Source organism: Botrytis porri (genome assembly GCF_014898465.1).
Source record: "Botrytis porri strain MUCL 3234 chromosome Unknown BPOR_001, whole genome shotgun sequence".
NCBI lineage: Eukaryota > Fungi > Ascomycota > Leotiomycetes > Helotiales > Sclerotiniaceae > Botrytis > Botrytis porri.
Window position 1 is genome coordinate 379,913 of NW_024066075.1, and position 22,252 is coordinate 402,164.

At 43.2% G+C, this 22,252-nt stretch overlaps 6 protein-coding genes across 6 annotated transcripts; 1 reads left to right on the top strand and 5 right to left on the bottom strand.

The window, feature by feature from the left end:
- Positions 1-1,851: 1,851 nt before the first annotated feature.
- On the bottom strand, positions 1,852-3,626 carry EAF01_000123 (uncharacterized protein; the record flags this gene model as incomplete). The annotated part of the gene is made up of 2 exons (XM_038908373.1): positions 1,852-3,106; positions 3,160-3,626. 2 exons carry the CDS (start codon positions 3,624-3,626, stop codon positions 1,852-1,854), a joined length of 1,722 nt encoding a protein of 573 aa, XP_038775279.1.
- Positions 3,627-4,462: 836 nt separating this feature from the next.
- On the bottom strand, positions 4,463-5,814 carry EAF01_000124 (uncharacterized protein; the record flags this gene model as incomplete). Its single annotated transcript, XM_038908374.1, has 3 exons — positions 4,463-4,639; positions 4,698-5,350; positions 5,418-5,814. 3 exons carry the CDS (start codon positions 5,812-5,814, stop codon positions 4,463-4,465), a joined length of 1,227 nt encoding a protein of 408 aa, XP_038775280.1.
- Positions 5,815-7,187: 1,373 nt separating this feature from the next.
- On the bottom strand, positions 7,188-9,277 carry EAF01_000125 (uncharacterized protein; the record flags this gene model as incomplete). Its single annotated transcript, XM_038908375.1, has 3 exons — positions 7,188-7,203; positions 7,262-8,927; positions 8,977-9,277. The coding sequence occupies 3 exons, from the start codon at positions 9,275-9,277 to the stop codon at positions 7,188-7,190; spliced, it is 1,983 nt and encodes a 660-aa protein (XP_038775281.1).
- Positions 9,278-11,495: 2,218 nt separating this feature from the next.
- On the bottom strand, positions 11,496-11,977 carry EAF01_000126 (uncharacterized protein; the record flags this gene model as incomplete). Its single annotated transcript, XM_038908376.1, has 2 exons — positions 11,496-11,877; positions 11,913-11,977. The coding sequence occupies 2 exons, from the start codon at positions 11,975-11,977 to the stop codon at positions 11,496-11,498; spliced, it is 447 nt and encodes a 148-aa protein (XP_038775282.1).
- A 2,821-nt stretch (positions 11,978-14,798) lies between these two features.
- Positions 14,799-17,351, bottom strand: EAF01_000127 (uncharacterized protein; the record flags this gene model as incomplete). Its single annotated transcript, XM_038908377.1, has 7 exons — positions 14,799-15,463; positions 15,520-15,608; positions 15,689-16,091; positions 16,142-16,582; positions 16,641-16,730; positions 16,789-16,892; positions 16,945-17,351. The coding sequence occupies 7 exons, from the start codon at positions 17,349-17,351 to the stop codon at positions 15,081-15,083; spliced, it is 1,917 nt and encodes a 638-aa protein (XP_038775283.1). The 3' UTR covers positions 14,799-15,080.
- A 3,205-nt stretch (positions 17,352-20,556) lies between these two features.
- Positions 20,557-21,257, top strand: EAF01_000128 (uncharacterized protein; the record flags this gene model as incomplete). The annotated part of the gene is made up of 3 exons (XM_038908378.1): positions 20,557-20,671; positions 20,794-21,011; positions 21,087-21,257. The coding sequence occupies 3 exons, from the start codon at positions 20,557-20,559 to the stop codon at positions 21,255-21,257; spliced, it is 504 nt and encodes a 167-aa protein (XP_038775284.1).
- Positions 21,258-22,252: the final 995 nt, after the last annotated feature.

The following is a 22,252-nucleotide window of genomic DNA, read 5'->3' on the forward strand; positions in this document are numbered from 1 at the left end:
TTTATCGAAGCGCTCGATTATCTCTTCTTTAACACAATATAGGAATGAGTGTGGGTAGATATCTATTCAACTTCCTATACTCGAGTAGATGTACTCCGTAGATAGACAGTTGATTAGTTAGATGTATAGCTTTAGTCTTTGGGGAACTTACGAATTACTCAACCGTCTTAATACAAAGATTTCTCTGCTAATTGGGATAATATATCACAACTGTGGATATTTCGTTGTACGTTATTGTTTTGTAGATCAAATATAGATCAGAACTAAACTTCATCAAACTTGGTCAAAGAACCACTAGATCACCATCGATGGCGACGGAATAGAAGGACTTGAGGATAAAATCGAAGATCGAGGCTCAGATCATTGATTACAATTTATGTACCCAAGGGGATTCCACTACACTTAAGCAAGCCTTGGAGATGAATATCACATCGGGAAACGTACCGCTACACCAAAGAACCCCAACGGCTGGGAACTTTACATCCCGATCCCCTCTTCGCACCCAACACTGAATCCTGAAACAGGAATCGGGAGCGGAGAACCTCCCTCCATATCCCATTGCAAGTACCGACATACATCAAGAATAAAAGTCTTCCTAAGTTCCCAATCCCGTTCTATCCAAGAGTCCCCGTCCAAGTTTCAAGGATCGTGCGCAGCCTTGTGGATCTCGAATTCCCGGAACCAGGGTGCTCCAACCCTCGAACTCGCATTAGGTACTCAGCACGCCCCTAATCTCCCTGAGCTCCTAGGCCTCCATCCATCTACAACCATGTTCACAATTGGAATTGTTTTCGTTGAATTTACTGTGCTCACTCGGCTCGTTAGATTGGATATACGTACTAGTGCTGGCAGTCCCTACCTCACCGTGCACGGAAAAACTAGCACACTAGAAACGTATCACATCTTCAATCCTCTTCATTAAATCAAATTACTAATATTCCTATATAAAAACTATATAGAAATCTCAACCCCCTTATAAATAACAATCCATCTCTAATTTATCAGATTATTATTAATATGTTTCCGGTTTCTTATCCAATTTCACAATAATAGTATTTTTTACAAGATGTTCAAATTTAGCGAATCTGGTGTGCTCACAACCTAGTGTAGGCAGTTTTTCCGTCTTCGGTGAGCCTACCAAGCCGGCGAGGAGAATACCACACGTGTTTCGATTTCCCTAGTGGTATTCACTTGTGTCACTAAACCCCCTGATATCAACATATCAAAATATAGATACTATTTCTGCCAGAAAGGGGAGCCCTAGAAAGTATGTCGCTTTGTTTCCGAGAAAGTCAGGTTAATCAGTCCTCTTGGCATGTGTATCATCTATCTGGAGTTTGCATTCTTTCTGGCAGTACAAGTGCATATTTCATAACTAGGTAACTTGTTTATTGTATTCCTATAGCCATCTATTCCAAGGGAATCCAAGCCGACATTTAAGGGCGGAGTAATTATATTAAACCAATCCATCACCCATGCCCCGGGAGCGTCAAAAACGCTTTTGTCACTACATATTATTAGAGTAACTATAGTTCATATATTTGATCCCTCTCCTTCTTGAGCAACTCATATCTTGGTATTATATCCCCATATTGCTCCATCATTATGCCCTCTCCAATTTCCTGACATGACACATCAGTCAAATTTGCACACCAACCAACCACCATCTAAGAAATATATGCCCAGCAAATCAACACTCCTATTTCAATGACATAGCACCAAGCAGACGCCATCCATGCCCGTGTTCGTGACCGTTCCCGTTTTCAAACCTTTATCCATAAATAAGAAAGTTCCCATTCTACCTTGCACAAAATCTCCAAAGATGTTCACTGCACAAGGTTCACCATCAACCTATTCATCATCCTGCACCAATTCCTTAATCTCCCCACCCGCATCTCCACCTCCCAGTCCCCCACCATTTGCCGCCCCCCCGTCGGCGAACTGTAAATCCCTCTTTTTACCCTTCCCACTATCCCCTCCGTCTCTAATCCAGAAATCAACTTCGTCGACAATATCGTAAAGAATATCTTCTACGATTTGCTCATCGTATCGATCGCTCGCTGCTCTAAGTTTAGGTAGAGAGGGTTCATCATTTACCATATCTACATCATCTTCTGCGCTTGAACCTGGTGGAGGATACCACCATCGAGGACCGAAATTAACTTCTGCTGCACCGCCGCGGAAGACTGATACGGCGGGAAAATAACCAAGCATCCCATCATCAAGACCTTCTCTGGCCCCAACTTGAGGTTGTGGTTTCGAGGCGTGTGGAAGGAAAGATAAGAGATCCGTAAATGGTGTTCCGATTAGCTTTCCGTTTTTGTAAACTTTAATAGATGAGTGTGGAAGAGTGCGAAGAGCTGGTACAGGATGAGTTGGTCCGGGATCTTGACTTGCAGATGCGACACCTCCAGTCGATGATATCACTGGTGATGGGTTCATGAGTTCTTCTAGCTCTTTGCATGTGGAATATTCGATTTGTTCGAAGTAGAGGTGAGTTTTGAATCGAATAGGTACTCGATCTCGTATCATATCTGCTCGATCCATTCCGCCGTCGTCTTCATCAGTGAGGTCGACTGCCGGGTTGTAATTCCCTTCCACGACTTTTCGATGTAGTTTTTCGGAAGGTAGATTGATCTCTAGCCCAATAACATCTCCTTCATAAATAGATTCTCCGGCAGGAAAAAAGTCCTTTGGTCGAGACATCCATACTTTTTGCCCAGCTACATCGCGGATACCATAACTATAAGCATCGAATCCAACTGGTGCATCTTGAGCTGCTTCTCTTCTTGCGAAGCCCATACGAACATGTCCATGCGACTCTTGCGCTGGCTCTCCTGCTTTAGACCTTGGAACACCACTTGTGATCTTACATTCCCAATACCAACGACCTTCCCTTATTCCCACATTAGCCTTAGCCATTCTGAAACCCTTATCTGTTGTAATATGTCTCGCCGATTCATCCATCATCATATGGGGAGCTGAATCTTCAAAACTTAATCGAGCACCAAAAGGTTCCGTTTCGGTTTGTCGATAGTAAAGAATCGAAGGAAAAGCTGGGTCTGCTATGCCACGGGTATATCGAAAGTTCTTCTTGTTATATACGCTACATATATATATAAGCTTAAATCTTTATACAGTATGTGCCGTAAAACTTACTGATCAGTAGTCTCATGGAATTGAATTTCAGTACCATCTGGGGCAATTTTGGTGTGCGAAGGAACAAGAGTCGGTCCACGAGGAGCTTCGAAATCTGGTAGTTTCGGCGGAGGTATCTTGTATCGCAAAGGAGTAACGCAATTGATTATGGCTTTCTTTCTGTTTGAAGAGCTTGATCTTGAATCTGGGGTAGCTCTTGCATTTCCCTCTGGCGCAAGCGATCCTGCCTTCGATTCTCTCTTCTTTAACGATTCCTTTTTAGCCCTCGAAGCTCGTTCACGAATGCCACCTGGCGTTTCATCTCCAGTCTTTTGAACTTTAAATTCTGGATTGAGAGGTGATGATACTGCAGGTTGATGATCATCTTCTAAAGCGCGCTTTTGCGCAAATGCTGATACTGGCGGAAGGATTGGTGTATTTGCTGAGGATGTAGAGCCTCTTCGTGGCGATTGTCCGTCGACTGACATTTTGTTATTTTGCGACCAAGAAGTATGGTATGGCAAGACAATTGAAAATGAAGTATATGTTGGAATAGGTAGGAATAAATTGCTGAGTTTGTGAATCTAGAAATCCTGAAGCTACACGGATCTGATTATGCTTGGACCATCAACGCTAAATTTTATACCCCACACCCAAAGCTAAACCCCTGATACCCTCGAAGGGCCAAGTCAAAAAGTAAAGGTTAAAGCAGGCATGCATGTGACGGACGATAAAATAGATCACTAACCAAAATAATTCCTCATTATCTACCAGTCATAGCATTCTATCGAAATCTCAACCGTCTGAGGAATGGGAATGATCAGGTGCTGCGTTCGACTGTTACATTTGAGCTTTCTATACTGAAGAATGTCAAACAGTACTACAGATGTATAATATGATTCATAAAAGGCATTCAAAACGTCAACTGATTGTCAACTCTAAAGTACTTTGAGGCTTATAAGCCAACTATTAACATTAAGTGGACTGCTATAGCTGTGCTTTTGCTATTCAGCAAACTATTTCTCACCCCTATTATTGAGTATGAAAGTTGATATCCTCGCTTGAAACCATCTCTACCTTCTTGGGTAAGTTGTAACGTTCTCACAGCGCTACTATACGATTCTTTCTCGCCAATAATAGGCCTCTTCGAGAATCTTCATAACCCCATAATAGATAACATAAAGCGTAAATACCTCGCAATATCAGTGCATCAGTGCATCAAAGTCTCATAACCCGATATCAGACAACATAGCCCAAAATCCTCAAGCATGAACAGACACAGCTGAGAACGTAATGTTCGGAAATGATTCAGATTTTGTGGATCTCATTCCTCTTCATCATCGTCGTCATCACCATCCTCATCCTCATCTTCATCTTCATCTTCATCCCAAAACCCCTCCTCATCTTCGCTGAATGGATCCGGAACGTATCTGAGTGGTTTGGCATTCTTCAGGATTCTGGTCGACTTTCTTGTTGGAGTGGAAGGTAGGTGAGCAATGACCTTTAGATATGGTTAGAAGGATACCTAGGAGAATATACTGACAGAATCAGGAACTTACCATAGGTGGTGCCACTGGCTTTGTAAGCTTATCATTCAAAAACTTCTCGAAAGCTTTCAATTCTACGTTAGTTAAACTAGTGTAGGCACTACCATCGGTGAAAGTCCAGTGCTTCGTAACAATGACCTTTTTAAGGTCACGCAGACTGACTAGTTTATCGAAACCATTGCTTTTATTGAATTTTTGAACGACGGCAGGAACGGTGGCGTCGTTCTGATACAAAAGCTGTGGTTTGCGATTGTACCATGCGCGGCGACCATCTACACAGGATCCCCACAATACAAGATGTAGAGTATCGATGTTTTCGCAAGCGGCGAGCATTCCAAGAATGAGCATATCCTTAGAATGACCAGAACCACTACCAGACCATTCGTATTTGAAATTACGGGCATTCTGGATTAAAGTCTCCTTAACCTCTCTGAGGCGCTTTATGCTGCAAGCATTGAGGTCGAAAGTGTTCTTCCAAAAGAATTGCATACACTCCGCGTTGATAGAGCGGCAGGAGGCAAGAAGGCCAAGGGCAAGACCTGGTAATTTGAAACTGTTGCAGGAGGAGTAGCCGGGGTGTAAACCAGTATCTGAAATTAGTGCATACTCGTAGATTTTGTATCGTAACTCGATAGGGAGCTTCTTGAATCGGAAGACCTTTCCACCTGTAGTGAAAACGTTAATTCTGCCCGGGTGCATCAATTGTCTTTGAATGAGGAGTCAAATACATACTTGCGGTAAAGATAGCTCTATCCAGCTTTAATGAAACATCTTTGATCGACTTCTGGCTCGCTTTGAAAACCTCGAGACTTTTCGGAGAGGAAGCCATTTTTGCCTCATTTTCTTCTGAGCAGATATCTTCGAACGCAGCATCATTAAGGTTAACAGCTTCGTATTTACCGTTGCCAAGTCTGCGCATCATCCATAATCCATCTTTGATATCGTTACTTTCCAAAGTCACAGTCTTATAAATTCGATCAACCGGATTCGTTACAATAGGCTTGGCTGCCTCTGGCTGAGGAGTGATCTTCTTGGCATTGGTCGTATTCTTCTTTTTGGTCGAGGCTTTCGATTTCGGCTTTGCAACTCTGTTCGCAGCTTTCCTTGCAGGGCGAGCTGGTGGCTTCATGTTGAACTAGTTTTTGTAAGTTGCATTAGCAAAAGCTCAGATGACCCTAGCAGTGAGAATATGTTTATCTCTATACATTAACTCATCTTATGAAGTGGTACATCTCATCAGATGGTTGACAACTTGGGGGGGAGGGTAAACTGGGAAAACCAAATCGAGCAAAGCAATAACTAGAGTTTTGGCACCAAGATGACTATAAGGATATGGATAGGGTAAGGGATTTGGAGAAAGGCGATGATACTTACAAGTCTTGCAGGTCCCCAGGTTTCGAGAAGGTGGTGCAGTGATACCTACAAGTTTCCCAGGTACTTAGATTACGAGAAGGTGGTTGTAGAAGAGGTAGATGGTGAGTTGTCAGGTGATTCTTATGAAAGAGAAGGGGTCCGTGGTAAAATTAAAAAAGGTCAAAAGTAAGGCGACGCGAATTGAATAAAGTTAATCTGCCTAAAAATTAGCGCGGCTGTAGTGAATTTGCGGAGCTAGCTAGAAGAAAGCGTGATCGGGAGTCGATTGCATCTACCCTACTACTACCTAATACCTAATATAATAATAAGTAATAGGTACGGAGTAGTATGTAGGTGATAAAAGAGAAGGAGCATTGTCAATTCACTTGCGTAGATTGATTTGGCCCTTCCCATAAAGCTCACTTCTCCGAGAAGCTGAGGAATATGGACGTTCATTCCTTTGATCCAACTTGAACTAATCGTTTCAGTTGTTAATCCAAAAGAAGGAAGGAGGTAAGAGGAAAGAAGTAGTAGGAAGGGCCTCCAATTGGCTTTCTTTCTATTCAATCTCTGTTGAATTGAACAAAAAGATAACCAATTCAGTTCCAAAAGTGATAATTCATAAAGACAACGTTGAGCGTCTCTCACCATACTCCGCTCCTCCCTATTCTAACTTGACCATCCCTCTTCTGAGACCCGCTCTCCCCCCAAGACTCAAATTATTGACCAAATTTATCAATACAATAAAACGGCCAATTCGGAGGTTTCACTAATAGGGTCGGTACGAGAGAGTTAGAGCCTCGTCGGAGGCGGCAAAATGGCAGAAGCGGACATTGGAGGTGAAAGAGCGGGGAGGCATAACTACATATGAGAGAGAATAAGTTGGGATTTTCTTTTTGGGAGGCCTTGTCTCTCAAATCAGCTGTTTACTTGAAATACTTATGAGCTTACTCCTTCATAAATACCTCACCTCGATTTATCTAGTACATCAAAGGTGAACAGAAACAAAGGGATATTCATTTTATTACTACAAACATGAATATATGAGCTCTGATGAAAATACGGGTATACTTTTTGTTTGTGAATTTATCATCATTCTCTTATTTTTTTCCCAAATGCATTACCACATACTCCTCTTTCGCAATCCTTTTAATACACAAGTCCACTATTTCTGTATCAGTAAAACGCACTTATATCATGATTCAAGAAAAACAGAAACTTACACTTGATGAATAGCAGTTGGTCCTTCTTCGTTGAAATCAACTCGTGATAAGAACCCCTTGGATAGACCTTGATCTACAACAAAAATGACCTTGGCAGCTATCTGAGATCCTAAAAACACGGCCTCCTCATATGTCTTCCACTCTGGGAAGTATCCTGGAGGGGTGGCGAGCTTGATACTGGTGGGTGACTGAGAGTGTGATGAATGCTGAGCATTTGCGCCGCTGTTGAATGAAGGTATGTTAGGGTTAAGTGCAGGATTAGATGCGGTAGTTGCTGCAAGGAGTAAAGGATTAACTGCGTTGGCTGAGGGTACTGGGTGTGGTGTCGAGGAAAAGGAAGCATTAGGTGTCATGGAACCTGTACCAGATGGTGTTGGTAGATTGGAAGGGAGTTCGCTCATAAACATGGTTGCTGAGCTTGGCGAAATGAGATATCGGCTATTGAGGATTGCAATAAGCGCATCCTTGAAGCCTCTGACCTTTGATCCTGATCCACAGATGATCAAAGAATCCCAAGCATCTTGTCGTTTTGAAATGTCGTCGACGGAAAGGATGGTCCTGTAGACAGTGTCGGCGATAGCGTCCATATAACTCTCACTTGCTGCTTGGAATCTCTCTAAGCCAATGTCAATATCTTTTCTCATGCGATCCGGATGCTCATCTTCCCAAGCTTTCTGTCTGCGTGCTGTCTTTGCTTGCTCACGAGCTACAGTTTCATCTACCGCGACAGCCGGGTCGTTGCCTGACGTGGTCTCGACTGGGGCATCGGTGGCTAGGCCGGTAGGAGATGGTACACCCTCATGGTTCGCTGTGGTTACTGGCTCGGGTGTCTTTTGGCGTTTTGCATCTGGCTCAGGAAGTGATGATTCGTAGTGGAACGTAGCGCGAGGTCTCTTCGAATTTGGTAACCTCACTGGCTTAGCTGCTGCCGCCTCCGCTGCTTCTTTGTCCTTCTGAGCCTTCCTCGAAGCTTTTCCAGCTTTCTCCTTTTCGATCTTTGCAAGATATTCTTGAGTTTTCCCACTTGCCACAATACTGGCAACGTCCAAAACACCATCTTCTTCCGCAACATCGACACCATTGATGGTATCTTCTTCTCCCACCTCGGTATTTAGTCCTGGTCCGCGAGGTGCTTCTGCAACCTTGACGTTCGGCCCAGACGACGGTGCGCCTGTGGAAGCTGCAGCGGCAGGGTTGCTTACGACTTCTACGTTCTCCTCACCACCCGGTAAAGGAGTCCCCATGGGTAAAATTTCGCAAATCGTACTTTTCTTCAATTGTTCTGCCATATCCCTGGTAAAGTCCTTCGACTTGAGTAACTCTTGCAAGCGTAGTGTCATTGCCTCTCCACCCGACTGTGGTATGTTCCCTCTGCCAGATATTTGGAAGTCCGTAACAGCAGTAATGTCAACCTTTTCAAATCCTACATCAATGACTGTTGAGTTTGCGATTCCAAATGCATATGAAGTTGCCAATGCGCTGTCCATGATACAAAGCGCAGGAGTTCTGAATTTTTCGAAGATAAACTGAGTGAGGTCTTCATGATTCTTGGCTGTCCAAGCAGGTTGTGCGATCAACATAACAGGCGTGTGAAGGGTTGGCGATAATTGATTGTGAACGTGATGTAGAAAAGCGCAAAAGGCTGGAAGATTCTCGATTCGACCCTCTACATTGTATCAGTATATTTGAAGCATGCAAGGAACATATAGACAAACCTTTTAATGGCCAAATAGCACCTTCATCATCCTCAGGAACTTCTTCTAATTCTTCTTCCTCATCTGTCTTATCTTCTTTGATTCCACCCATCTCGGTATCGCCGTTTGTTGTAGCTGAGGCATCTTTCTTTTTTGGTCGAATCTTGTATGGCTCATAAGTTTTTCCATCAGGGGCTAGAAACATGCGAGTGGGAAATCTTCGTTGTGGTGGAGTGAAGGATTCAGGAAGACCTAGTTGAGCAAGAGTTGTTTGTGAGCCAGGCGCAATAATGAGAATATGCTCATCCTTGAAAGGTGGCATTTTTGCGGATGGTTGTTGGCTAGTTCGGGTAATATGTGGTGGTGATTCCCGTCGGATTATTGGTGTGATAAATAGTGGTAGTGACTTATCATTAATAGCTGGACTTGACAAAAAAATGAATGTAGCCCCAAAGTTCACTTTGTTGATCTAGAATTGAGGTTGATCAGATGGAGACGCGACAAGTTCAATTCAGTGGGTCCAAGCTTCTTGCAAGGCTCTTGGTATCTGATCACATGAATTTTGGCGCTAGTGTATTGATAGATACAAAATCAATGCCCGATCTCATCATCATCAAAACATTATAATGAGAACCATAACATAAATTATACATCCTGACCGTACCTTACCCACCCTATCATCTCAAAATACTTCATGGAAGCAGCACGAGTCATTCATGAAAACTGTCTTGTACATGAGTATCTGTCTTTCAAAGTCTCAATCACAGTAATAACCCTCATACTGTTCATTGAGTTTTTGTCAAATTGGTTCCTCTTCAAAGAATTGCTTCCAAGTGCCCCCCATTGTACCCAGGATTCTCTGGATGTTATTGGAGCTGAAAGTACAATCCCTTTGACTGAAGCTATATCAGTTCCTACCAGCCAAAGAGACCCAATGATGAATGTTGAAAATTACAGTCACACTCTTTTTAATTCTGCCCTACTTGCTTCTTGATGAACGGTGGTTTGATCTATTTTCAAATTCAATACCCAACTTTCCCCTATCCTTCCAACGATGCAAGCTAAGTTTCATTTTTCTACTTTACGGGTCTGCATCATCAAGGAACACATTCTCTCACGCCTCAGAAATGAAACGATGCGTTTATTTACCTATCTAGGTTACTTGATACGCTGAGGATTCATCCACTACATGCGTTCGCACCGTACGTGCCGTATACATAGCACCTAATCTCATTACTCTACACTTTTGGTCGCTTTCCCCTCGCCTCTTCTCGCTTCACGCCCTCACGGCATTTGCGGAATTAGTGGATCAGAATTCTGCTAAATATCGGATTCTTATAGGTCCGCTCGGTAAGACCTAGACTAGATTCGGCCAAGACACATTTCCTCGGAAATCTCAACAGGGGAAATTCACGAGCATGGCAAGTGCCTGTATTCGTGTGTGTGTTTAAAATATTCTTGTTGCACGTCTAAATTCTGACCCTTCTCCGAGCTGTCTGAAGTTTCAGAGGAGAAAAGAGAGGTCCGGAGATTCCATGACACTACGTATTTTTGATTATTTAGGGTGAGACGTGGCAAGATTTTGAGCACGAGCTGATCAATCATAAACGCCCCATTGATATTGTTGCACGTCTGAATTCAGGAAGATTTACGCGCATTTCACACACAAGAGCTGAAGAGATGTAAGTTTGGAGCTCTATCTGGATTTGTTGCATATCTGTATTGTGAACAATCTCCGCGCAGTACGCAAACCATGGCCGAAGAAGCTTTCGGTGATAATCTCATGTTATGTTGCACATCTATATTTTGAACCATCTCCGGACAGTACATATATCAGAGGTGTGAATTCAAACAAACTAGATTGTATGGAATTGCATGCAAGGGAGCGAGAGTATTGTCGTCTGACCCAGACTTGTGACATTTATTTACTCTACGTGGAAGTCAGCCAGAATGAATTGGTCTAATCACTCATTGCACTTCTGATTGCTTTCAGTGTTAGATATCTTGTTGTGTATCTTTCTTGACCTGTTCATCTCTCATTTCACAACGCTGGTAATAATTCAAATTCGATGACATCAGCTGGTTGGGTGTATTCCCGTGGCCGTCACTTTTATTTCACTCGTCAGTCATTCTCCACTCACCTAGTGCATTTGAATTGCATCTAAATAAGTGCTACTTATAGATCCACTATAAGTCTCATCATCTATATTCCCAAATCACTCTCAGAAATAAGACTATGTGTCCTATTGATAGAACTTACTTTCCTCAATCTCAATCATACCTACGCATGCTTATGGGCTCTCACGTTTAGTATGTTCTGAAAGAATCTTCAATGATTATTATTTCTCTAGGTGAAAAGTTGCCCTGAAGTGAGAGGTTCAGAAAAACGCTCAAAATTTGGGACATCGAGCGGTTGCTGAACACAACATCCACCATGAAAAGAAAGCAGAATCCAAGCCTGACAGAAACCCTATAGCTACCGTAAGTTTATCAATCTCCTCCTTATAATCCTCTAAAACCCTCTTCTTACTAATAGTCCCCTACGCCGTCCTAGCCAATGGTTTTCGTGGATCCACAAATAAGATGCGCCTCTTTTCAGCAAAGGAATTCGTTCTGTAGTACGAATTTGTCTTTTCAACAATCGACCAAAGTTCTTTAATCCAGTAATCCTTCTGCTCATTAGACAATTCCTCAGAGGTAGGTTCGATAACGAGAGTAATACACGTAATATAATTCTCCAGGCCAATTTTTTGTACAGGGAGCACTACGGCTTCTTTAATACCTGTACAATCAAGGACCGCATGCTCCATGATTGATGGGTTTGCGATTTGGCAATCGGAAAGAGGAATCATATCACCTGATCTCATTTTATAAATCCAGAGATCTGGTTTACTGGGATGAGGAGAATACAGCTCCTTTGTTCTAGATTACTGGAGTGTAGGAAACAGTTTGAAAACCGGTTGCTCAGTCTCTGGCTTAGAGTTCCGCACAATATACGCTTCGTACAGATTTTCTCCTTCATGATGAAGTCAAAACTGTAATTCAGCAGCTGGGTGCGGGTGACAGTACCTCCAATCTTTCGGGTCCCGGTCCCCGATTTTTCGAATCAAAGGGTAGCTTACAGATTCCGTGGATCCGTGGGATGTATAGAGATCTAGCTTGGTAGAAACAATATCTCCCAATGCTAGTGCGACATCTCCGCCCCCATAACACATCAATCCGGCGTGGCTTGCGAAGAAATCGAGAAGCTCTGGGTTTTTAGCACAATCGGCTACTAGTGGGGGTCCACCAAGAATCCCCACGACATCATTTGTGTGTGTTGAGTGCTTCCACTGCAGAGCCGCAGTGGTAATGGCGGCTGGGGGTGGAAAAATACAGGTTGTCTGATTTGCTATTGCTGCAATCATGACACAGATGGCTGAAGTCTAGAATATTGTGAAGTAGTCAATAAGTTGCTAGTTGAAAGGTATGAATGGAGCTCGAAAGAAAGGAAGAAACGCACATGGAAAGGGGCAGTAAGCAAAAACACCCTCTCGCCTTCACTCTTTCTATCCAAAGACTCAAATCCCTCGGGCGGCTCTGATTGCAACGTCCGTACATAAGCAGCCGCATAATCACGAGTAAAGATTACCGGTTTTAGAAGCCTAGTAGTCCCAGATGTATGAAGTGCAACTAATGGTTCCCCTTTAGCCTCTTCAAATGATTTCTCATAGGGAAAATGTACGTAAGTGGTATTGAGCAGCTCCTCGATAGAAGGGATTGTGAGAACACGGAGATAATCGTGAAGTTTCACAACAGGAGCTACAGTTGGAGGTTGAGGGGAGGTTGAGGGGAGGTGGTTAAAGGCACTTTGCAAAACATGGTAGTGAAGAGATGGGTCATTGCTGAGGTGGTGAGGAGGGGCGATGTGAGGAGAAGCTATATTTGATCTATCAGCTTTCAGGTTTCGACTACAATAAACCTCATTTTTTTGTCTCCTTCTTTCCCGTATATTTCCTCACTCTGGACCTCTCCAACCTTCTCCAATTCTATACAAATAGCCGAAACCTACCTTATACCCCGCCTTCACAGCCCCCAAAATAAAAACTACATATCGAAGATCATTCCATCCCATGTAACACAATGTCTGAAAATCTTTTATTGGCCCTAGTTCCTCGGTAAGCTATTTAGCAGCTCCATTTACCGCATTTGCTAATTGTACATAGGTTATTTTGCGATAGCCCTGTGAGTGATTGTCTTTTTAGGACAAGAAGGGAAGTAACCAAAGCTGTAAGGAGATATAGATAATGGGAATGAGAGGTTCATAGAAAGTGGACATCTTTCAAGGGGCCAGGGAGTTGAAAAGTACAAATATAACTTACAGGATATTCTTCAAACACGCATCCGGGCATACTCCCGCCCTTTCATCGAGCATATCAATATGGAGTCGAGGTTTATCACATCTCACATATCCTGCTTTAGGATCCGGATGGTTCTCTTCAGGGCTGCTTGATGCCTTGGTTTGATGATATAGAAATGGTAGATTACAAGAGTATTTTGTAGGATGGTGGAGAGATGGATAGACAATAATCTACCGTGTGGCTGACAAACCAAATATAAGAAAAAGTAGAAGAGAAACCTTTCATTCAAGACTTTCTGTCTCGGAGGTGATCGAGGATATAAGTACCACAACATACCAATATCAGCCTAACATGACGATATCCACGTATAACATAAACCAACAACTGTGTACGTATTCGAATACCAGCTTGGGGATCAAAGTGGTATTGCATTGGGTTATCACAGGGTACCTGTATGTAAAATGCAGATGAGAGTGATGACGTCGAGAGCTGAAGTGCAAGATAAGTACTTGGAGTTGTGAAATTTTTTGGGTTGGTCATTGGAAATTCTGGAAAGTGGTGACTTGAAAATTTCTCGAAATGCGAAATTGATTCGCATACATAGAGATACTAGTCGAAGGTACTGAAATAGGAAATGTGCAAATTCTTGAGCAGATGACAATAACTGTGGCAATATATTTACAATTCTATCCCATATTTCTTTCCTTTTCTCTACTTCCAACATGTAATCTGTATTACTCAGAACCGACATCTCAAAACCGCACAACTCAATCTACCACCCCACCACTCGTCTCCCCCCACCCCCACCTTCATCCAAAACCACCCGCTCTCCCCTCCTGTCCTCTCCTTCCCTCTTAACTCCCACCGTACCACTCCTACCCCCACCACCACCGCAACCACAAAACTCAGAATTCCCACCGTCCGTCCCTTTCTCGTACCCCCACACTTCGCATCCCCATACACAACCAAATACCTCACCACCTAACACATCCAAGCTCCGACATCAAACATTCCCTCGCGGTAGTGGCAACGCTGAGTACGTTCGGGATCGTATGTATGAGATGTGCAGAAGAGAGGTTTCCATCCATGGGTTGAGTGTAAGTTTTCGCTATCGAGGAGTATCCTGTGGCATGAACAAGGAAGAATTTTAGCAGAAGCCTCATATACTACAGCAATACTGAGATATTGATAGACCCAAAGGAATGATTAAGCCAAATCTGGAACGGATTGTTGATAACTTGAAGTGCGGTGCAAGGCCTATACATGAATTCTTGACTGGAGGTCTTCTCCTGGAAAGAATGCATTTCTGTCAGCACTACTCTCTCGATCAGTCTCATACCCTGACTCATGATCACAAGCTACGTTTAAGGACTCAACAAAGTTTAATCTAGTAGTGGGAGGTAGTAACGCTACAGCTTGTAAGCACAAGTAAGAAGTCAAATTCATGTAGAACAAAATATCATTTTATTAACTGTCCTATTTTATGATTTGCTTAAAAATTGAAAAACGAAACCCCATGTTTTATGCATCCATACCAGGCAGGAAATCCTTGTTCCAATGCAAGGCCATTCCCACCCCCAAAGGCAACTCCGGCCCAAGTATAGGCATACAAATCTAACATAACAGGCAGAGAGCCCTTGTGCAAAGCAAGGCAGTCCCTGCCCATATATGTTGTCAAATAGAGGACAGATAGGAGCAGATTGCTAGAGACATCTAAAATGTCAATAACATAAACGTGTAGGATAAATATCGGAATCAAAACCTATCACGACTTGTGAAAATTATTTAACTCCATGCGTTATCGCCGGAAGCTGGAGCTCCCCAAGCATCATCAGCTGGAGCAGCTTCAGCGGTTTCAGCGGCACCCCAACCACCACCAGTAGCAGCATCGTCTGTTCCCCAGGCACCGCCACCTTCAGCACCACCTGCACCCTCAGCATTCTCGCCACCTTCCTCTTCATCATCTGAATCATCATCAAAATGGAGAGTTGCGAGATCACCGGTTTGGCCATCCATGGTAAAACCTTCAGGAAGATAAGCCTCAAGGAAGTCAGGAATAGGTTGACGAGTTTCTAACAATGTCTTAACCAAAGCTTCAGCAATATCCTCATTCCGATCATTATAAAACGAGCTTGCAAGACCCATATTACCAATGCGACCGGTACGACCTGATCAATCAACGGTCAGCCAGCTGCAAAATCGATTTGAAGTAGAATGTGCTTACCAATTCGATGAGTATACTCTTCAATGCCGCCATAATCATTGGATGGTAAATCAAAGTTGATGACATGCATCACATTGTGAACGTCGAGACTGGAGTCTATGTTAGCGGATGAACTTGAAGGGCATTCACATCATTGTCTGGAAAGGGAGGAATAGTGTGTCAAACATACCCACGGGCAGAAACGCCAGTAGCGATCAAGATAGGCATCTTTCCATTGCGGAAAGCACGAATAGAGTCTTCACGCTCACGTTGAGTACGATCGCTGTGAATGGATGTGCAAGGAAGGCCGCTGTTGAACAAGAAATCATCGATTTCGTCAGCAGCACGCTTGGTGTTGACAAAGACCATGGTACGAGTAGGTGGGGTTGATAGAAGCAAATCGTGAAGAGCATAACGCTTGACGGCAGGCTCGACATAAATGATGTCTTGCTTGATGTTAGTGTGAGAACTACCAGCACGACCAACACGAATGCGAACATGATCGTGAGCCAGATGTTCTTTGGCAATGCCACGAGCAGTCTTTGGGAAAGTGGCAGAGAACATCATATAATTGATGTTGCCCTCTTCCTGGTCTAATGTACAATTAGTAATGTTCAAGTGAAACCGGAATCAAAGTACTTACCACCACCGCTCATAATTTGCTTCAATTCCTCCTCCCAGCTGGAGTTTAACATCTCATCTGCCTCATCAATAACCACGTACTTAAGGCGCTTGAGAGTGAGAGCATGAGGACGGCGGATCAAATCGCAAATACGACCAGGGGTACCGATCAGAAGGTCACAGCCCTTGGCAAGTTGACCAAGTTGCTCGACAAGAGGACCACCACCATAAACGACGCAAGGCCGAAGCATACTACGATAGCAGAAACGACGGGCCTCATCAAAGATCTGAGTTGCCAGCTCACGACTGGGACAGACAACGACGACCAATGGCTCAGCTCTGACAAAGTTGTCACGATCTGGCACATAGGTGGCTGGGTTTGGACGAGGGGCAGCAAGCTTCTTGGCCTTACCCATCAACTTCGACAAGATTGGAATCAAGAAAGCCGCAGTCTTGCCGGAACCTGTGAGCATAGTAAGTCAGTGAATAGCTCAAATTTTTGGATAGTGATAACTACTCACCAGTTTGGGCGCAAGCAACTACATCATGATCTTTCTTGACTGCCGGGAGGCAGTACTGTTGGATCGGGGTTGGAACATGATAGCCGGCCACTACAAGATTAGAGAGTCATTATTGCCTATCAAAAGAAGTATTCCGAGGGGAACTTACATTTGATGTTTTCCAACATGACTGGGTGAAGACCTGCATCCTCAAATCTGCGGATGGGATCAATCTTGACAGTTCCCTCTTGGGTGACCGTGAGGGTGGTAATGCTAGAAAGCAATTTTAGCATGAAATCATGCAGTTGAGAATGTAGATGAATACCTTTCAAAGTTGAGACCCTGGCGAACATGGTTGTTGCTCTTGCCAAACAATTGATCCTCTAGATCGGGGAATCTAGGACCAACATCACCATATTCTTCGTTCCACTCATAGATAGCACCACTTGAGGCCCATTCTCCAGGACGAAGACCGCCAACGGCAAGTGTATCTGGCTCTGCATCTTCAGCTGCATCAGCTGCTGGTTCAGCATCGCCCTCGGCACCATCTGCAACGGCAGCACGGGCTTCAGCTTGTTCTTTGGTGGACTTGTTGTAAGTTTCGTAGTCATACTTCTTGGCAGCAACCCAGCCAGCTTCTTGAGGATTCTTGCGCTCTACCGCAACAACATCAGGTGTTTCTGTTGTGTAGGGCAAGGCAGCAGCCATATCTCCAGTTTCCCAGGCAGACATGTTGACTTGAAGTGATCTGTAATTAAAGAGAGCGTTAGTTGACTCCATGTAGTATAAAGTAGGAAAGTATGTAGATCTAAGTCTCTTTGACGCACCTTGGAAAATCAAGAAAGTGAATGATCGCGTGAAATCTGTGAGATCAGTTAACCGTGTATCGACGAAGATGCACCGAGACCATAAGAATAATTGAAGAACTGTAAGAGTAAACGAGGTAAAGATGAAGGAAGAAGAGTAAGTCGGCAGAGTTGAGCGCAATAAATAATATTGTCTCATACCAAATGCGACTTGATAAAGCAAAATGGAAGAGGGGTAGTAGGTATGAGTATATGGTCGCGCAACTCAATGCGAACGATAGTAGCGGGGAAGTAACAAGGTGAAGTGAATGCCATGTAAAAGCCAAATTCATATGCACAAACTGATAGAGAGATCGAAGAACTTACTTGATTGATTAAGTGAATGCGACAAACTGGAACCCAAGGGCAACCTCGCAAAGAGAATGGAAGAGTGGAGAAACGTAATCTTCGATGCTGTTATGAAAGGTTAGAGAGACTTCGAGATATATCAAAGCAGATGAGAGATGAAATGAAGCAGAGTTTTTTGATGGAAGCGTAAAGTAAACAGAAGGATGAAGGACAAACCAAAACAAGAGGACTTGACTTACAATCAAAAATCGAGAAGACTCGGTATTTGATTGAAGGTATCGGATACTTCAATCAAAGTGATGGAGAAGGTAAAAGAAGAGTAAAGAATCAATCAAGATCGAAGAGGTCGATCAGAATTGATGGAGGATATTTCGAAGATGGTTGTAGAAGAGTAGGAAGAATAACAGAATTGGCAGGAGCAAGTGGAAGACTTTATAGACAATTGAGATTGGAGAAACGAAGAAATCAAAGCTAGTGTTCCGCCTTTTTTGAAATTATGATTGGCTAAATTGACGAATTCGAGCTCTGTTGGGCGACGAGATTCTGGAGAAATCTTTCCTGCCAAAAACAACAATATAAGGGGGAAAGGTTAAATTTGACTAGAACTAGCAATTACCAATAGATATAATTTACTATGACCTTAAGATTGATAAGATGCCATTCTCTGCATCTCTACTGTAGTTTTTAATGATCGTAACTTGATAATCCACGTAATATTGCCTGCGTTCGTGATATACATATTCGGAGGTGAAGCTCGCACCTTCTTCTTTGACCAAAAGATTGAAAAATAGAAGTGCATCAACATAAATAATTTCTCGCCTTGCCACCAGTATCAGCAGTAATGAGAATCGAGTTCAGATACTATCTGAATATTATCCATACTACATACAACACATCTGCATAGCTGCCTCTTGTTGTGCGACATTCATGCTTGTGGGTCCCGAACGAAGGTAGGTCAAATGGGTTGATGTGAACAAAACCCCATCGATACAAATGGATATTGGCTGACGCTTTCTGTGCCTTTCAGACATTAAGACAAGCCCTGCGAAACCACCACCTACAAATGAAAGATGTGCTGGCCATTCATGCTCTGCAGGGTCGACTTTTCGGCTCACCCGCAGGTACTTTTATACTTCGACTGAAACATCGCGCATATTCTTCCAAAACCTTCGATACATTCGAAAAGCTTTAGAGACTCGCATATCAGACCCGAGACACGAGAAGGACGGATTCTATTGTATAAAGTTTGGTCCTTGTTTGGAAGGTCCTCGCTCGCGGCGCACAGTGTGTAATCTCACCTACAATGCCCCGCTGCACAACACCAGAGTCAGTTCATCGAAGCCATTTTTACAGACTCACGAGTTTTGGGCCTTCCGTTGTCGAAACCATCTGTTCGTGTTTTACACAGCATGATGGGAATCTACAACGCGGACGAATCCTATTTGCCTTGGACATCCTATACACTTTGGCTCTCACGCCAGCTCCCTTGGCATACTTAGTTACGGGCCCAAGAAGCTCCCCCCCTCTATGCACAGAATGATTTCTGTAGGAGAGATATTGTGCTAATATATATATAAAGAAAACACCTATGCTGTCGCTGTAGACAAGAATACTCAGACCCTCTACACCCACCTGTGGTTCCAAACTTGCCTGCCATCTGGATCATTCACGGACCCGAAGAAAAGAAGTTTGCGCTCCTCGACCGAGTCGAATATGGCAGGCGAGTCACCTTGATCATGATCTATACAATTACACCACCAAGGACCTCGAGTCCACCAAAATAGAAGAGCGCAAATTGTCCCGGCCCAGAGATCTTCGTCGGCGGCAATCGACTAGCACATACATTTCGCAGCTTGGCATCTTCCGGTAGACATGACATAGGAGCTTGAAATGCTAGGCAGGTATAAGAAATATTGGTACAACAAGTAGTGAACGACTTGTGTATAATTGCATGCATTTTCACATAGGAACGTGTATTTTACTGCAGGAAATCCCGTCTACAAAGGCAATGAGAAACTACTGAATTCTAAAGATGTTCCATTCTTCCATTGTCCCCTTTCTTTCCAAAGAAAAAAAGAATTTTCTGTTCATTCAGCTTTGATTAAGAAGGAAGGACGAGAGGAAGTGAGCCTGAACATGCTGCCTTTCGCTTGAGCAATTGAGATCCTGAGAACGTGTGGTATATTTCAGAGTCATTTCTTATGAATCAACTACAATGAAAGTGTATATGTGCAATAGTATTAGGATAGAGGGAAGTGATAGTAGATTAGATTAGCAAAGCGGCAGCTTCGCAATGTCATCAGAATAATGATTCCATTACTCAGAGTAAATTCGAGTACCCATAGATAGTTCTCTTTCTCAATCAATATGCTCAATTCACTTGTCCCTTTGATAGCTATACAAAATAGAAATTTCAAAAAAAGATGTTCAAATCCTTACAAATTTCAAACCAGATTGGGGTTGTGATAGTGAATACTTGAGGCTGAGTAGTTGATTTTCTTCCCCTCTTTATCCTTGTTTTTCATTCTGCACTTTCACAATACTTTTTTCTGTGCCCCATCAATCCATCACAACAAGAACTTATTGTGGTATCTCCACAACAACAAAAATCAAAATAACAATCACAAGTAAGCAAACCATATCTACTCCCTGTGCAGTATCAACACCTTGTCTTCTCGAGGAAATATTGGAATCTCTCTACACCTCAATTTACGGGGATATATGCATATTGATCGCAGATTTATATCGATCTTCGTCCTAACGTGAATGTAGGTTCAACCATCATGAATTTCGCCACTATAATTCCAATTCCCAAACACGGAAGTTTGCAATGGCCGCGAGCTTCTGACTTGATGCTGAGACAGGACGAGGTTGCTGTATATGACAGTAAACACAGCCGTAAGCCATATATTCCTCACACATGATACTTATATTCATACAAGACAAGACATGACATGATATGCATTCTTTCTTGCTCATCTTCTTTGGAATACTGCTAGACTAACTAAAATCTTTAATAGTACATGTGAACATTCAAAACCACCGCGGAACGCAGACATGGAAGAACGTCGATGCATCTAGATACATTCCGCTTCCCAACACTCATAAATACACTTCTGTTATGGCCCTTCAAATGGCTGCGAGCCGTTGCCGATCGGCAATGATCGAGTTGATCCGCATCCATAATGAGCGCGCTAAGGCTCACAACAGAGAACTTCAAGCCTCACAACAAAATGCCGTGTGTACACTCGCTTCATAAATTGAGGTTTATGAATGAGGAGAGATATAGCAACTTTGCTGATGATTTTACTAGGACGGTGACGATGACGATGATGCCGAGAAAAACAAGGAGGAAGAGGAAGAGGTCGCATTGAAAGCAGAATTGACAAGCATATTTGCTGCTGTCAGGGCAACGCTTGCAAGAGAAGCTGTCAGTCCAGAGAACCATGCATACATAGTACCATCTATAACTAACGTTCTCTAGGCGGAGGAGTTTCAATCGCGAGCAGGCAATAGAATGAGGTTGTGGGAGAGAAGATAAACCGCATTGCGGTGCATTTTCCAGGCAAATCACAAGAGAGAATCGACCAAGGAAACAATGTAATGGGAAATACGTAGATATGGAAGGAGAATCGTCGTTCCAAGCGAAGAGAATACTTCTTCTTTGTACGTCAGCAATAATATAAACTCCCCTTCAATAATCGTTTAATCTCTTCGTTTCTCGGTGATGTTCAGATTGGGTGAACCAATACCATGTACCTAGTACTGTTAGGATAGCACTTGGCAGAACTATCCATATCCGTACTCCATAGGTCCCAGTATCTACTGTGCCCCTCCAAAATATCAACACATGATGACACTTCGATGAGTTTCATAACCTTCACAGTGCTGTTCCCACAGTACTGAGGAACTCTGAACATTTCTGGTTCAGAAAACACTGCGGATGCTGTCAGTTCAGCATCCCAATCGCAGCATACTATTTTCCAAACCTCATATCACTTGATATCATGCCATCGTTAGACCTCGCGAACGTTGCCTGCTCTCAACAAAACTTGAGTCCATGTTAGTAATTTCATCTTCGACAAATAGTGGCAGTGCTGCTGGATCCTGAAGTAGTAGTATCTCTTAGTACAGGTTCTTGATGTACTTCTACCAAAACCTGAAATTTCCGCGGCTGACCTCATCTCATATCAGGTGGGGGGGGGGGGTCCCGTCGAACTTAAGCATATCAATAACGGAAACAGCATCAACGTATTGATGCCAACGCCAGCCAATCCGTGTAAGTGTGTCGTCCTCGATATTACCCGCTTGCGGCAGAAGCAGCCTGATATTCGCCCTCCTCTTCGTAAGAAGATTCTGTGTGAAGTTTGCGACTTAGTGAGTATGTCATAATCTCCATATCCACATTTTCTTCGAGTTATTCTTGTTGTATGTTCGAACAGCGAGGTGTACACCAATCAAAGGATCTTCGAATGAGGA